General features: G+C 68.2%; 1 protein-coding gene across 1 annotated transcript in view; it reads left to right on the forward strand.

Moving 5' to 3' along the window:
- The window catches only part of STK32C (serine/threonine kinase 32C), a 68,000-nt gene extending 53,568 nt beyond the window's left edge, over window positions 1-14,432 (forward strand). The window contains exons 3-12 of the mRNA XM_041743648.1: window positions 1,815-1,966; window positions 5,052-5,225; window positions 6,087-6,124; window positions 6,222-6,311; window positions 6,978-7,081; window positions 7,588-7,704; window positions 8,884-9,009; window positions 9,094-9,225; window positions 13,066-13,133; window positions 13,841-14,432. Of these exons, the coding sequence (XP_041599582.1) occupies window positions 1,815-1,966; window positions 5,052-5,225; window positions 6,087-6,124; window positions 6,222-6,311; window positions 6,978-7,081; window positions 7,588-7,704; window positions 8,884-9,009; window positions 9,094-9,225; window positions 13,066-13,133; window positions 13,841-13,961 (1,122 nt within the window). The 3' untranslated portion in view covers window positions 13,962-14,432. The remainder of the gene's footprint in view (window positions 1-1,814; window positions 1,967-5,051; window positions 5,226-6,086; window positions 6,125-6,221; window positions 6,312-6,977; window positions 7,082-7,587; window positions 7,705-8,883; window positions 9,010-9,093; window positions 9,226-13,065; window positions 13,134-13,840) is intronic.
- Window positions 14,433-14,578: the final 146 nt, after the last annotated feature.

Here is a 14,578-nt window from a genome sequence, read left to right on the forward strand (position 1 = left end):
CGGGCCATGCACCCAGCCTGCACCACCTCCAGCACCAGAGTCGGGGGCATGGGGTCAGGTGCACTTTGTCGGGGGGCACAGGGTCTGGGGGGCACAGGGTCGGGGACACAGAGTTGGGGGGCACGGGGTCAGGGACACAAGGTCAGGGGGCACAGGGTTGGGGGAGCACAGGGTCAGGGACATAGGGTCAGGGGGCACAGAGTTGGGGGAGCACAGGGTCAGGGACACAGGGTCGGGGGCACAGGGTAGGGGGCACAGGGTCAGGGACACAGAGTTGGGGGCACAGGGTCAGGGACATAGGGTGGGGGGCACAGGGTGGGGGGCACAGGGTTGGGGGGCACGGGGTTGGGGCATGGGTCCAGGTCGGGGCACAGGTCGGGGCAGGTTTACTGCGGGCCTGACCCTCACCCTCGTCTCCGTCTTACTGAGGCGGCTCTAGGAACAGAGACATGCTCCGTGGCCTCTGGTGGGTTCACCCCTCGCAGGGGCTCCAGTGGGACGTTGTCTGGGACGAGAGCTCCCTCGACAGTCCTTCTAGGTGGAAAGTCTGAATCTCAAGGTGCACCTGTCATGACGGACTGGACATCAACCACCCATTTTATGAGCCTGAGGGCAGAGCCCGCTTGGCTGGACTCAGTGTCCCCCCAGGCCCCCGACCCTGCGCTGAGCTCCCCGCAGACGGGCAGGAGGGACCGGCGCCCCCGCCTCCCAGCCCCCAGCGACCGCGAGCCCTTCGGAGCCGCTTCAGGTGCTTCAGGTGCGCGGGGCGGGAGGACGGTCGCTCCCCGCAGGTTCTGCGCACAGACCGCGCCCCGTGGCGGCGTCATGGGCTTTCCCTGCCTCCCGCGCTGGAAGCCTGACTGTGGGATGTCACGGTTGCTTGGAACCTGTTAAAAGCCGTTTGCTCCGCTGCGATGAACGTCTTCTGGGAAATCACCTTCATTTCTTCTGACGCGTCCGCGGGTGCGGGGACGTGGGCTTCACCCAGCAGGGCTGCATCCGCGGGTTTGGCCCAGACTCCGATGCTCATTGAGACTTCTGGTCGGGCCCAGGCCCCGGGACTGTCTCCCGCCCACCTCGCGTTCCAGAATCTTCCACCTTCACCCCCGCCCCACTTCCTTTCGGAGACCTGTGTCCTTGGTCGCGAGCGATGCCCGTCGGCCCCTGGGGCCTGCCCCAGCCGGGTCTGCGCTGCTTCTGTGCGTCTGTGTCCCTCCAGCCTGACGCAGACGCTTAGCCAGCTGAGCCCTCCAGGCGGCCCCCTCTGAGCACTTTTAGCCAAATCAGACTTCTATGCATATTGGTGAGATTTTTATTGAATATCGTATTTTCATGCATAATTCCAAGTATGAATTTCGAGTTTTTTAGCCAACTATTTTGAAAAACTAGCGTGAGCACCGCCGGCATCGCTAATGGACGTTGCAGGGCGGTGCCCCAGGGGATTGGCACAGAAGCGCCGAGCAGGGACCCTGTCATCACCGGAGGGCCCCGTTGCGAAGGGGACGGTGGCCCGGGGTTGTTGAGGACAGCAGCTCTCACACACGGGGCCTTCCCGGGTGCAGGGCTCTGGCTGAGGGGTCTTCCTCTGCCCCCCAGCAGCCTTCCCAGTCAGCTGCTGCTCCGAGCCCCGGGAAGGGGTGCCAGGTCATCGCGGCTGAGGGGCCTGGGCCCCCGCGCCATGCTCTCGGCTGGGTCCTGCCTGCTTACGAAGGCGCCTTGCACCAGGCCTTGCAGTCCTTTCTGAGTCACATCTGCATGGCCAGGGTGGGGGGCCGGCGTGCTGGCACCTACGCTGAGTTCCCTGTGCCCTCCAGGTGTGCATCGTGCAGAAGAGGGACACGGAGAAGATGTACGCCATGAAGTACATGAACAAACAGCAGTGCATTGAGCGGGACGAGGTGCGCAACGTGTTCCGGGAGCTGGAGATCCTGCAGGAGATCGAGCATGTCTTCCTGGTGAACCTATGGTGGGTGACCCACCGCCCTTCCTGCCCCTGGCTCCCCTCGTGCTCCCTCCTCCCTTGCCTCCGGGATGCCCACAACCTGTCCCCGACTCCCCAGCCACTCACGTCCGGTTCCCGGGGCCAGAGCTGCAGGGTGTGCAGGGCGCCCTGTGTGAGTGCAGGTCTGCCCACGCACAGGGAGGCCGGGCGTCCCCACAAAGGAGGCCTGTGGCCCTTGGGGAGGGTTTTGGGGCCTGAGCTCCTCCATGCAGTGGGCCCCACGACCACCCCTGGAGAGGAAGGACCCCATAAGCTGCAGTGAGATCACCGTCCTCCTTCCTCCCTGGGGTCCTGCTACGCAGGGTCTTCCCTGAATCCTCCCTGACAGCGTCCCGTCCTGGGCTCTGGGCTCCCTGATGGGCTCCCAGACTGGGGGGCGTTCCCAGGGGCCCGAGGTGGGCACAGCGGTGCAGGCAGCTGGGGAGGCATGTGACAGACGCATCTGGTCCTGGTGGTGCTGCCTCAGGAAGACTTAAACATCCCCAGGATGAGCTGAGGGTCCATTAGCCGAACACGGAGGGAGAGGCGGCCCAACCAGCATGTGGGGACAGACGCGTGGGACAGGCCGTTGTGGAGAGTGACCTGGTGCCAGCTCCTCCAGGGGACACACTTGGGGCTGAAGGTCCCCCTTGGGTCATTTACCTGGGGCCACCACAGGTGCGGGAGGCACTTCACCGCGGCAGCTCAGCTCTGTTCGTGGGGACGTGGTCCTGCCTGGTTGTGCAGGAGGAAGGAGCTGGGGGCGGGCCCTGCCCGGGGAGTAGAGGGAAGGGAGCGAGGCGCTGAGCCAGGCCTGCAGGGCAGTGGAGCCCGGGGCTGCCCAGGCCTCCTCCTCCTCCTCACCCCTGCACGCGGCTCCTGGCCTCCCTCACTGGCCCCAGGGCCCTCCGGTTGTCCAGGCCCCACGCAAGCAGACTGGCAGGGCCACACCCCGTCCCTGAGCTCCATGGGGTGTGCTCAGCATCCTGGGACTGTGGTTCTAACACCGGGGGCATCCAAGCACCCCTTACACCTGCCCCCTCCGCCCGACAGCCAGGGTGGGTCAGAGCCCTCGTCCTCAACAGCGGTGACTGCCCCCCGGGGTGGTAGTTCAGTGGGTGGGGAGAAACGGCCTCACCGAAGCGGGGCCTGCTTGCAGCCTCACGGGAGCGGGCTGCCTTCTGTGGTTGACCCTCAGCCATGGCACTGGCACGGGGCTGGCCAAGAAGGAAGGCCCAGGATTTCCCACCTTGGGGGCCTCAGCTCCCCCCAGTCCCTCTGCCTGGTGGCCCCCAGCCCCCCCGGTGGACTCCTCCACCCTGCTGCACACAGGGGTAGAGCGGCCCCCAGTTCAAACTACAGATGCATCTATACCCGCAAAGCGCTCCACATAGGCGACTCGGGCTGTGAGGCATCGTTAGAGTCAACGTCTTCCTGTCGTCCTGCAGCCAGTACCGCCCCCCAGGCTGACCTGCCCCCACCGGCCCGGGAGCCAGGCAGTCCGGGCTGCTGCAGCCTCGCCTCCCAGTGTGACAGGCCATCTGCTCCCATCCACTGCTCCCCAGCACTCCTCCGGGTCCTCGGGCCTGGCGGGCCAAGTCTCTTTGCTCTCCGGCCCCATATTCCACTCCCCCGGCCACCGGCTCCTGAGATGAGGGGCAGGGAGGCTTCTGGTGGGCAGGAAGGGGAACACCACATGAAAGAGTAAATCCTTTGTAACGTTATTCCTAAAAGAGTCAGTTGCTTAAGAATGAGCATTACCTCGGAGAGCTCACACAAGAAGTTACTAAGTGGAAGGAGGTCTTTATTTTTTTATTTTTTTAAAAAATTTATTCATGCATGAAAGACACAGAGAGAGAGAGAGGCAGAGACACAGGCAGAGGGAGAAGCAGGCTCCCTGCTGGGAGTCTGATGTGGGACTCGATCCCGGGACTCCAGGATCATACCCTGGGCCGAAGGCGGCACTAAACCGCTGAGCCACCCTGGGATCCCCAGAAGGAGGTCCTTAAACTGTTGTTTCATTACTGCCGTCGTCATCATCTTCATCATCTTCATCACCATCACCATCACCATCACCACCATCATCGTCGTCATCACCACCACCATAACCACCATCACCTCCATCATCACCGTCACCATCACCATCACCGTCACCATCACCATCACCGTCACCATCATCACCACCGTCATCGTCGTCATCACCACCACCATAACCACCATCACCTCCATCATCACCGTCACCATCACCATCACCGTCACCATCACCATCACTGTCACCATCATCACCACCGTCATCGTCGTCATCACCACCACCATAACCACCATCACCTCCATCATCACCATCACCATCACCATCACCATCATCACCACCGTCATCGTCGTCATCACCACCACCATAACCACCTTCACCTCCATCATCACCGTCACCATCACCATCACCGTCACCATCACCATCACCGTCACCATCATCACCACCATCATCATCGTCATCACCACCACCATAACCACCTTCACCTCCATCATCACCGTCACCATCACCATCACCGTCACCATCACCATCACCGTCACCATCATCACCACCATCATCGTCGTCATCACCACCACCATAACCACCATCACCGTCACCGTCACCATCATGGTCACTACTGTTGCTGGAAGCAGGCCCCTTGCCCAGCACTGCCTGAACATTTTGCCTTGTGGCCTCCATTCCTTAACACCCCTCCACGGCAGATGTTTTTATCCCTTTCTAGAGAAGAGGAGCAGCAGGGAAATGGCCAAAGGCAATGCTGTGTCCTCTCCCCACTGGCCGCTCCTGCATCTCGGCCCCTCGCTGGGCTGCCTCCCATCAGGACAGGCTGCTCTGTCTTTCCTGAGGGTCCTGGCTCAGAGCAGCTCCTGAGCAGCGATAGAATCAGTGCCTTGGGCAGGGCCCTGCTCCCGGGGAGTGACTGTGGGAGGCAAGGAGGGTGCCCAGGCTCTTAGATGGGGGGAGGGGGTCATCGGGTGTGACAGGAGCTGTGACCCCGGCTCCCTAGCACGCATGTGCCATGTTCTCCCCTGGCACCCATAGGTACTCCTTCCAGGATGAGGAGGACATGTTCATGGTGGTGGACCTGCTTCTGGGCGGAGACCTGCGCTACCACCTGCAGCAGAACGTCCAGTTCTCCGAGGACACGGTGAGGCTGTACATCTGCGAGATGGCGCTGGCCCTCGACTACCTGCGCAGTCAGCACATTATCCACAGGTGTGTGCACACCTGCCGGTGGGGCGCCTGCCTGGGCCAATCCACTTGCAAGGCGGCCACACTCCTGCAGAACCCGGACAGGCTCCTGCGTGCTCTGCCCCCCACTTGCCTACACACCTGCCCCCAGCTGTGGCACCTGGGCCAGTCAGTGCCCCACAGCTGAGCACCCGATGTCCACCGGGGGGTGGATCCCGTGTGAGCAGCCCCAGGTGGGCCAGGATGGGGTCCCTGGTCTGTCCAGCCTCTGAGCCCTGCCGCCCCTGGCAGAGTCCATCTGCTCCTCTGCCGCACTCCAGGGGAACTGAAGTAAACTTAACATTAGCCAAGAGCAGATGAAATTAGGATAAAGTTGTATCCGCAGAACCACAGGTAAACAGGTGTATCATCAAGTCCAATAGATGGGCTCTGTGTGTTTGTGCCCCGGGGGAATCTGCTACGTGGCCTCGGCTCAGGCACCGAACAGTCACTGAGCACCTCCGGGTGAGGCCAGGTGAGGCCCAAGGCCAGGTGGTGGACGGCGGGGACCCAAATGGTCAGTCCTGCGCAGCCCCAGGGCTCTGGGGGAGGGGCCAGCCTGCAGGTCCCGGCGAGGGGGCTCGGGCCCCGCGTGTCCAGCACGTTCTCCCGTCTGGCCTCAGCAGGTGGGGGGCGAGAGGCGGCCGCGACCCCAGGAGCAGAGTAGCTGCCTTCACCTGGCTCCGTCAGAATGTTGCCGGGTGGCACCTTCTCAAGGCCCACACGGGTCTCTGGGGCCTCTGCCTTGAGTGGGGAGGGGCCCTCGGGGGACCCCCGCCCTGCCAGGGACCACGAGGGATGACCGGGGCTCCCGGACCATGTGCCCACTTCCTGCTTCCTCAACAGGGACGTCAAGCCTGACAACATCCTGCTGGATGAGCAAGGTGAGCCGAGGCCGCGTGAGGCTGGAAGTGGCTGCGCCCCGCCCGCGGCACGCGTCTCCGGGCCTCGGGACACGAGCAGTGTCTTCTCTTCTCGCAGGACACGCACACCTGACCGACTTCAACATCGCCACCATCATAAAGGACGGGGAGAGAGCCACCGCGCTGGCCGGGACCAAGCCGTACATGGGTGAGCCGCGGCCGCCGCCTGCTGCGGGGTCAGGCCTGGGGGCCCAGGCGGTGTGGGGCGGGGCGGGCTGCTGAGAAAGCCGGTGTGACCCCACTGCCCACACCAGGGGAGGGGGACCCCCGGGGGTCAGGGGGGTCATGGGGGAGGAGGGGCCCCAGGGGTCTGCAAGGGAGGGTCATGGGGAGGAGGGGCCCCAGGGGTCAGCGGGGGAGGGTCATGGGGAGGAGGGGCCCCAGGGTCAGCGGGGAGGTCGTGGGGGGGAGGGCCCAGGGTCCGCAGGGGAGGTCATGGGGGGGAGGGCCCCAGGGGTCAGCTGGGAGGGAGGGTCATGGGGAAGGAAGGGCCCCCAGGGGTCAGCAGGGAGGTCATGAGGAGGGGGTGGGGGGGGGAGGGGCCCCAGGGGTCTGTAGGGAGGGTCACGGGGGAGGAGGGCCCCCAGGGGTCAGTGGGGGAGGGTCACGGGGGAGGAGGGGCCCCAGGGGTCAGCGGGGGAGGGTCATGGGGAGGAGGGGCCCCAGGAGTCAGTGGGGGAGGGTCACGGGGGAGGAGGGGCCCCAGGGGTCAGCGGGGGAGGGTCACAGGGGAGGAGGGGCCCCAGGGGTCCGCAGGGGGGCGTCGCCGGGGCCTGTGCGCGGGGTTCTCAGCTGCCCGTCCCTCCCTGCGCAGCGCCCGAGATCTTCCAGTCCTTCGTCAGCGGTGGCAGCGGCTATTCCTTTGAGGTGGACTGGTGGTCAGTGGGGGTGCTGGCCTACGAGCTGCTGCGAGGATGGGTACGGAGCTCCCGGGGCTGGGGGCTGGCCCGCACCTGGGCTGGCTGTGTCCCCAGGGTGCCCGCGGGCCGGGAAGGAGGAGGCCGCCCCACCCACCGGGTGCTGGGGGACAGCCCCGCACTCCTGGATGCGCACTTCGGGGCGTCGGCGGGGGGAGCGGGCTGAGCGGGTCGGGAGGGAAGCTAAGCCGCCGCGGGCTCTGGGGCCTCCTGAGCAGAGAGCAGAGAAATGACCTTCCTGTGGGGTCCCCACGGGGGCCCCCACGTTCCCACCCCAGTGGCTACAGCCCGGCCCACCCTCTGCATCCCTCTTGGGGGGCACCCTCAGCCCTTCCTCGGGGGAAGGTGCTTCCTTCCCGGCCACACGGGCCGCATCTTCTGGCCAGTTCCCGGCCTCCAGCAGGCAGGGCCCAGGCCCGGGCTCTTCCGGGGAGCTGTGCGGGGGGGGGGGGTGCCCCCGGGTGTGGGGCTGAGGCACCCGGTGCAGCGCTGCCTCCCCCGCCCCAGAGGCCCTACGACATCCACTCCAGCAACGCCGTGGAGTCCCTGGTGCAGCTGTTCAGCACGGTGAGCGTCCAGTACGTCCCCACCTGGTCCAAGGAGATGGTGGCCCTGCTGCGGAAGGTGAGCCCCCCGCCCCCCCTGCGAGGAAGGCCTCTGGCCCTGCGCCGTGTGTCCGTGTCCCCCCGACGGGGCTCACAGCCCGTCCAGCCGCGGCCTCTCTGGCAGGCGGTGCCCCGGCTGCTCGAGCTCTGGCTGTGAGCTGAAGCCACGTGGCCCTGGGCTAACCGAATCCCCACGGTCACCCCCCCACGCCACAGATGCCCAAACCTGGGTGCCCCGGGGCGGGGGCGGGGGCTGTGGGCTGGCAGCCCGGCCTCCGCTCGCTCCGGCCTCCTCTACCCCGTCCTTCTGTCTGAGTCTGGCGGCCACCAGACCCGGGGGGGCTCGGAGAAGACCCCAGCCCCCGCCCCCGCCTCCCACTGCCCGAGCACGTGGCTGCAGCGGCGGGGGGGGGGGGGACAGCCTGGCGGGGACAGGGCCAGCTGTTGCTACCAGCGCGCCTCCATCGGGGCCCGGGCGGGCTGGCCCCACCGCTCCCCACTCAGGGACCCCCACTTGGTGCACCGGGGTCTCCGGGCTCAGGAGCCTGCTGAGCGCTCTAGGCCAGGCTGGCTCCCGGCTCCCGGCCCACAGGGCCCTCCCCCGCGTGTCCTCACCCCTGCTGGAGGCCTTTGTCCCTGGAGCATAGCCAAGCAGCTAACGGCCTGTCCCAGTCCCTGGGAGGCTCCGGGCCCAGCGTCCATGACGGAGCTCTCCCCCAGTGGGGCTGTGGCCTCCGGACGCCCGGACGGGGAGTGGGGACCGTCCACGTGCCAGGACTCAGGCCCTGGGCAAGCCTCGGAGAGGGTCTGCTGCCTTCTGGCTAAGAGGAGGGACGGCACGCGGGGGGTGGGGGGGGATACCCAGCCTCCGTGACCCGGTCACACAGGGCGCCCTGGGGGTCCCCGGAGGCTGAACCCAGGGGGTAAGTCCCGGGCCCTCCCTGCCGCTGGCCAGGCCGAGGCTCAGCAGCCTGTCCCTGGGGCCCCACATGCCCTCCGGGCCCGGCCAGACCCGTTAGACCAGGCCGCCCCCTTGGCCTCATTACGGCACGACTGAGGTCGGCGCCCCCTTTCCTTGCCTGTCCCTTGAGGTCCTCCTAGCGGGACCTCGCTGGGGTCCCTGGCGGGGGCAGGTGGCCAGCCCTGTGCAGCAAGGTCACGCCGGCCTGGGCGCCGTCTGACGGGGGCCTCGTTTCAGCTCCTCACGGTGGATCCCAAGCACCGGGTGTCCAGCCTGCAGGACATGCAGGCGGCCCCGTCACTGGCCGGCGTGCTGTGGCAGGATCTGAGCGAGAAAAAGGTGACGCCAGGCTTCGTGCCCAACGTAAGCCTGGCAGGCGGCGGGCGGTGGCTGCGGGGGGCACGGGGCGACCCGCGGGCGGGGCTCAGCTCCCTGTCCCCCCTCCAGAAAGGCCGCCTTCACTGCGACCCCACCTTCGAGCTGGAGGAGATGATCCTGGAGTCCAGGCCCCTGCACAAGAAGAAGAAGCGGCTGGCCAAGAACAGGTCCCGGGACAGCAGCAGGGACAGCTCTCAGTCCGTGAGTGGGCGGCCGGCACGTCTCCTCCCCCAACCCCCGTCGGGCCCTGCGCTCCCTTCTCCCAAGCGGGAGAAAGTCCCTCTGCTGCCCCCGGGCCTGGGGACGCCTCGCGGGGTCACGTGCGGGGTCACATGCACACTCCTGTGCGCCTCCTCTTGCAGGGTTGCCCCTTGCGGGGACCCAGGGGGGACCATCTGTTAGCCCGACTCTGTGTCCCAGACCTGGGAGTTAGGATGCCAGCTGGGGGGACACGGTGTCATGGTGTCCACGACCCCTCTCCAGGTCGCACGGTGTCTCCCGGGCAGGTGGGGTCTCATGAGCATGAGATCGACCCTGCACCTGTCCCCGGGTACACCTGTCGCAGAAGCGCCTGGGGGTGCAGGTGTGGGGGTCACAGCCGTGGCACTGAGAGCGATGGGTGCCCCCCAGGCCTGTCTGAGCCCCGGTGCCTGCTCCCTGGTACCGGCGTCAGGCGGAAGCTGGGCACCCCCCCACATGCTGCGGGTGCAGGTTTGGGGCCTCCCCGCGGGCCTGGATTCTGGGGCGCAGCGCGGGTGGAGCTGCAGGTGCGGCCCCCCCACTTCCAGTTTGGGGCCTGGGCACTGGGCGGTGGGGTGAGCGCCGCGCCCGCCCCTGCTCTGGCCTCCGCGGTGCTGAGACCTCGTGCGTTCCCGAGACAAGCGTCCGTCGGGGAGGGTCGCCGTGGGTCTGCTCTCCTCCTCCGGGACGCGGGGTGTGCGGGGCGTGGGCCCCGATGACGCGCAGCCCGTGTCCGCTCCGGTCCTCGCGCTCGGGCTTCCCGCGTCTTCCCGGGAGGCCAGTGCCCGACCCAGGGCCTCCGAGGTTTACTTCCGTCTCTCCCAAGCGTCGCCGTCTCCCTGGGTTGACCGTCGCGGCCGCGTGAGCTCGGGTCCAGGCCCCGCGCAGCCCCGGCCACGCTCGCGCACGGTGTCGGGACGGCGGCTCTTCTCGCGGCGGAGGCTTGGCGGCGACTTCAACACTTAATCGGCGGAAACCAAGGGCTTATTCGTGTCCCCGTCTGTCCGTCTGTCCTCGGGCTAGCGCGGCCCGGTCCCGACGCCCGGCGCCGTGTGCGAAGTGCCGTGATCAGGCCCCGAGAGCCCTGCACCCCGGCGCCCTTCAGGCTGCTTGGCGGCCCTGGGCCCTGGCCCTCGGGGGAGCCCCGAGTCTGGGAAGCGGGTGGGGGCCGCTCAGCGGGTGTGTTCCTGGCAGCGCTGGGGCGGAGCTTGGCTCGGTTGCTGTCGCTCTGGGGGCCCCCGGGGTCCGATGCCCCAAGGGCCGGCCTTGCCGATGAAGGCCCCGCAGTCGTCTGGGGGGGAGGCGAGGATTCATCCGAAGGGATTATTCAGGGAATACGTGGGGGGGGGCGTCAGGGGGAGTCTCGTGGGCGGTGGCCTCAGCCCCACCCCGCGGGGACCCTGGCGTGTCGGCCCCGCCTCCAGGAAGCCTCGTCCACCTCCCGCCCCCAGCAGCCACCACTAAGGGCCGGGGGGCACGTGGGTTTTCGGGGCCTCCGTCTCTGTGCGTGTGTTGGCCAAGGGCTGAGTGGTGCCGGTGCGGGCGTCGGAAGGGGAGCACCCCGGGGCCGGACGGACACGCAGACGCGCACCCCGCAGCCGGGAGCGTGGGCGCCTGTGCGCGTGTTCCCCGCAGGAAGGCCGGCGATGCTCAGACACGGGCGTGGCCCAGAAGCCCGTCTGTGCGGCGGCAGCTCCTCTGGGCAGCCACGGGAGACCACGGCGCCGCGCACGCCAGCCCGCCTTGCGTCTTCCACGGGCGCCGACCCGCCGGGTGAGGGGCTTCTGGAGGGGCCCCGGGGGAGCAAGCGGAGCCCACAGGGCCGGGCACGGTTCACCGGGTCCCCCATCGTGGACGCGCGTCCCCGGGACATCCAGAGGACGTGCCACGTCCCGCCCGCCACGTCTCGTTAGCATCACGCTGCCAGCATGGCGCGACCCCCGACGTCCAGCCCAGCAAGGCTTTCTGGCTCCGTCGTGACAGGGAAGGGGCGGGTGAGCGCGGCCCGGGGCCATGGCCACGGAAACGCCACCGTCCACCCGGGGTGAGCGCAGACCGGTCCTCGTCCTCCTGGGGACACGGAGGGGCCGCCCCTGTGGAACCAGAGCTCCGCACGGCCTGTGCCCCGAAGGCCTCTGGCTCTGCCTGCGCCTGGAGCTGCCGCTGGGCTCCGTGTGCTGGGTCCCCACCGCCCGCCACGAGCCCCGGGCCGGAGTGAGGTCATGGGGAGCAGCATCCCTGCGCCCTCGGTGTGGATGGTGGCACTTGTCACCGCCGTCCCAGTCCTGGGGCCGGTTTGTGTTTTATTTAGGATCCAGGCTGCTTTGTTGGGAGGGGCTGCGGTTCCGGGAGCTTCTCTGCCTTTTCCACCATAACAGCTGTCCCCGTGGGCCCGGGGACGGCACGGGGCCTCTGCTGCACGTGACTGCGCCATGACCATGCCAAGCGCTGGCAGCGGGGTGCAAGAGCCGCCGGGTGGGGCTGCGGATGCCCCCCCACTGTAGGGCAGGCGTGGCCAGGCGTGGGTGCAGGCCCTGGATCCACAGGCCTAAGGCTGGGCGTCCCCGTCCCCCAGGTGTGCCAGGGAAGGGCTGGGACTTCCCAGCAGGGAGGCTGGTGACAGCCTCTGTCCCTGTGCCTGGGCCTCACCGGGGTGTGCCCCGTGCCCGGGCCGTGCACCACTGTGGCCCCATCAGGCATCACTAGACCCCGGGGCGCGGGGTGACCTGCTTGTCACTGCAGCCCTGCTGCCCGAGGCGGTGGTTCCTCCCACCCGGTTGGGTCCAGGCTCAGGCTGTTGCGGCCTGTGGTCGTCGCCGTGGACGCCCCGGCGCGGGGTCCTCCTGCAGAGAACGGGCAGCGCTGAGCTGCTCATGGCGCCCGCCCCCGCCAGCTCATCCCCTAGCGCCTCGCAGACAGGGGTGTCCCTTGGGTCCTCCCAGAGAAGACGGTCACCCGAGGGGCCCGAGGTTCTTTGACCTCGTTCCAGCTGCCAGCTTGAGACTGAGCCCCCCCGGGCGTTTGTCCCCCGCTGCTCTGGAATCTTGCCCGGGCCATGTCCTCCACGGCCCCGGGAGCCACCCTGCCGCACGGTGGACCCCTCCCTGGCCAGGGAACGAGCTCCCGGTCACGGTCACGTGGGGCCGTGTGCCCCGCCTCTCCCCCCACCCCCACCCCCCGTCCCCCTGTAGCAGGTGGAGCCTTTGTGACCTCAGCAGGTCGCGCACGGCTGGGGCCCCCTGGACCGGTACCGATCAGAGGCCGGAGGGCGGGTACAGGCCGACGTCGGGGAGCCGCTCTGTGGCACCTGCAGCAGCCCCGAGTGCACACTGCTCTCCTCTCGTTGGCAGGGCCCTCCTGCAGGCGGGAAGGGGCGAGCACGTGGCAGGGCTCCTGTGCCCACGTGTGTCCCCCCAGAGGCTGTCCCAGGTTCCGGGGTCCAGCTCCCTGCCCCCCACAGCCTCGGCCATGGAGCGCGGAGGGGAGGGAGCCAAGCCACGTGCGGTCTCCGGCCACATTTTGTCCTGCAGACACGGCCCCCGGGTCAGCGTCCGCCCTGAGCAGGGGCTGGGCTTCTGTGCGGGCGTCCCCTGGTCCCTGGCTAAGGGTCACCCCACCCAGGAGGTGCGAACCCCAGGCCCTGTTTGCCTGGGCAGTGTCTCCAGCAGCCCAAAGGCAGGTCTCCAAAGAAAACCAGAGGTGCAGGCGACGGGGTACAGGAGGCTCAGGCCCCCACCTGAGGGATGCGACGGGGCCCCAGAGCATCCACTTCGCTCATTGGTATGTTTTTCTGACTAACAGGAGAATGACTACCTTCAGGACTGCCTTGATGCGATCCAGCAAGACTTTGTGATTTTTAACAGAGAAAAGTGAGTGTGTGTTGAGGGGTGGGCAGCAGGGCCCGGCGGGGTGGGGGGGCTCTCTGGGCCACGCTCGTCCTGACCCCCGCAGCCATGAGGCATCAGGGGCCCGGGAAGCGGATGCCCACCCCCCGGGGCATCGGAGCAGCAGCCCTGCGGGCAGGAGGTGGGCGGCCCCGGTACAGCCTGTGGGGGGCTCTGTGGGGAGGCACTGAGCGGCTGCCCGGATGGGGTGACGGCGGGTGGCCCTGCAGAGTCCCATGGGCGGCCACCCTCACGCCCCCGAGGACCTTCACTGAGTGCCGGGGACCGTGGGCTCGGCTGGTTGGCGGGAAGGCCCCACGTGGCTAAGACACCTGCTGCGGGGGGGCAGGCCCAGCGTGGGGGGCCCAGGAGGGGAGAGCAGGTGAGGCAGAGGGCTTCCTGGAGGAGGCAGCTCTGAGCCCGGCCCGCGGGCAGTGGGCAGTGGTTTAAGGTCCGGGCTTCCACGCTGGAGGCCAGCGGCGTGGGCGGGACAGACTCGTCAAGGACTTGCGCTTGAGCGAGGCGTCCTCAGCAGCCCCCGCTCTGGCCCGAGTGGTCACCTCGGTCACTCTGCTCCCTGCGGTGCCTGGAGGGGCACGAGGGCCAGCCCTGCCCCCGGACACGTGGGGGTCGCCAGCACGCCCTGCGGCTGCTGCTGCGGCTGCAGGAGGCCCCATTGTCTCCCCGCGCAGGCTGAAGAGGAGCCAGGACCCGGCCAGCGAGCCCCTGCCCGCCCCCGAGGCCGCGGACGCTGCTGACGACGCGCTGCCCGTGTGCGGCTCCATCTGCCCCTCCCGCCTCACCGAGACTTAACTCCGGTCGCGCTGGGGACTCAGTCCGCCCGGAGGACGTAGGACGGGCGGGGGCGGCGGGCAGAGGCCAGCGTGGACGTGCCCAGCCAGGCAGCCCGGCTCCTCCCGGCGCAGGCCTGGCGGGTGGCCCCGCCGCTTCCTGGCCATCCTCGCGGGGACGGGCCCACTGCGAGCTGCCCGCTGGCCCTCGGGGCGGACGGCCACCGGGGACGGTCGGTGCGGCCGAGGACGGTGGGCCAGGGGCTGGGGGCGCCTCCCCCGTCTGCTCGGTTCCTGCGGTTGTGGCCGGAGGCCTGTGGCTCCCGGTGGCCCTGACCCGCTGCCGGCAGCCGGACGTCGTGCGCTGGCTGCCCACGGCCCACTCGGGCTTGTACGTTGGGGGGAAATGGAGTGTTTTTATAGATCCACACTGTTCCGGCGACTTCCGTGTTTCTGTAGATTTCTCACCTCTGAGCATCACGACATAAGAGCTGCTCGGTGTCCCGTGTCGTGTGTGCCGTGTGCCCGCAGCGGCTGTGTAGATGCTGCCGGGGGTGTACGGCGTCTGTCCCGCGGCTGCAGTGGGGGCGCCCTGGGGGGTGGAGCCTGCCGGACCCGGACCCGGACCCGAGGCGCAGG

This window comes from Vulpes lagopus, chromosome 2, assembly GCF_018345385.1.
Source record: "Vulpes lagopus strain Blue_001 chromosome 2, ASM1834538v1, whole genome shotgun sequence".
In the NCBI taxonomy this organism is placed as follows: domain Eukaryota; kingdom Metazoa; phylum Chordata; class Mammalia; order Carnivora; family Canidae; genus Vulpes; species Vulpes lagopus.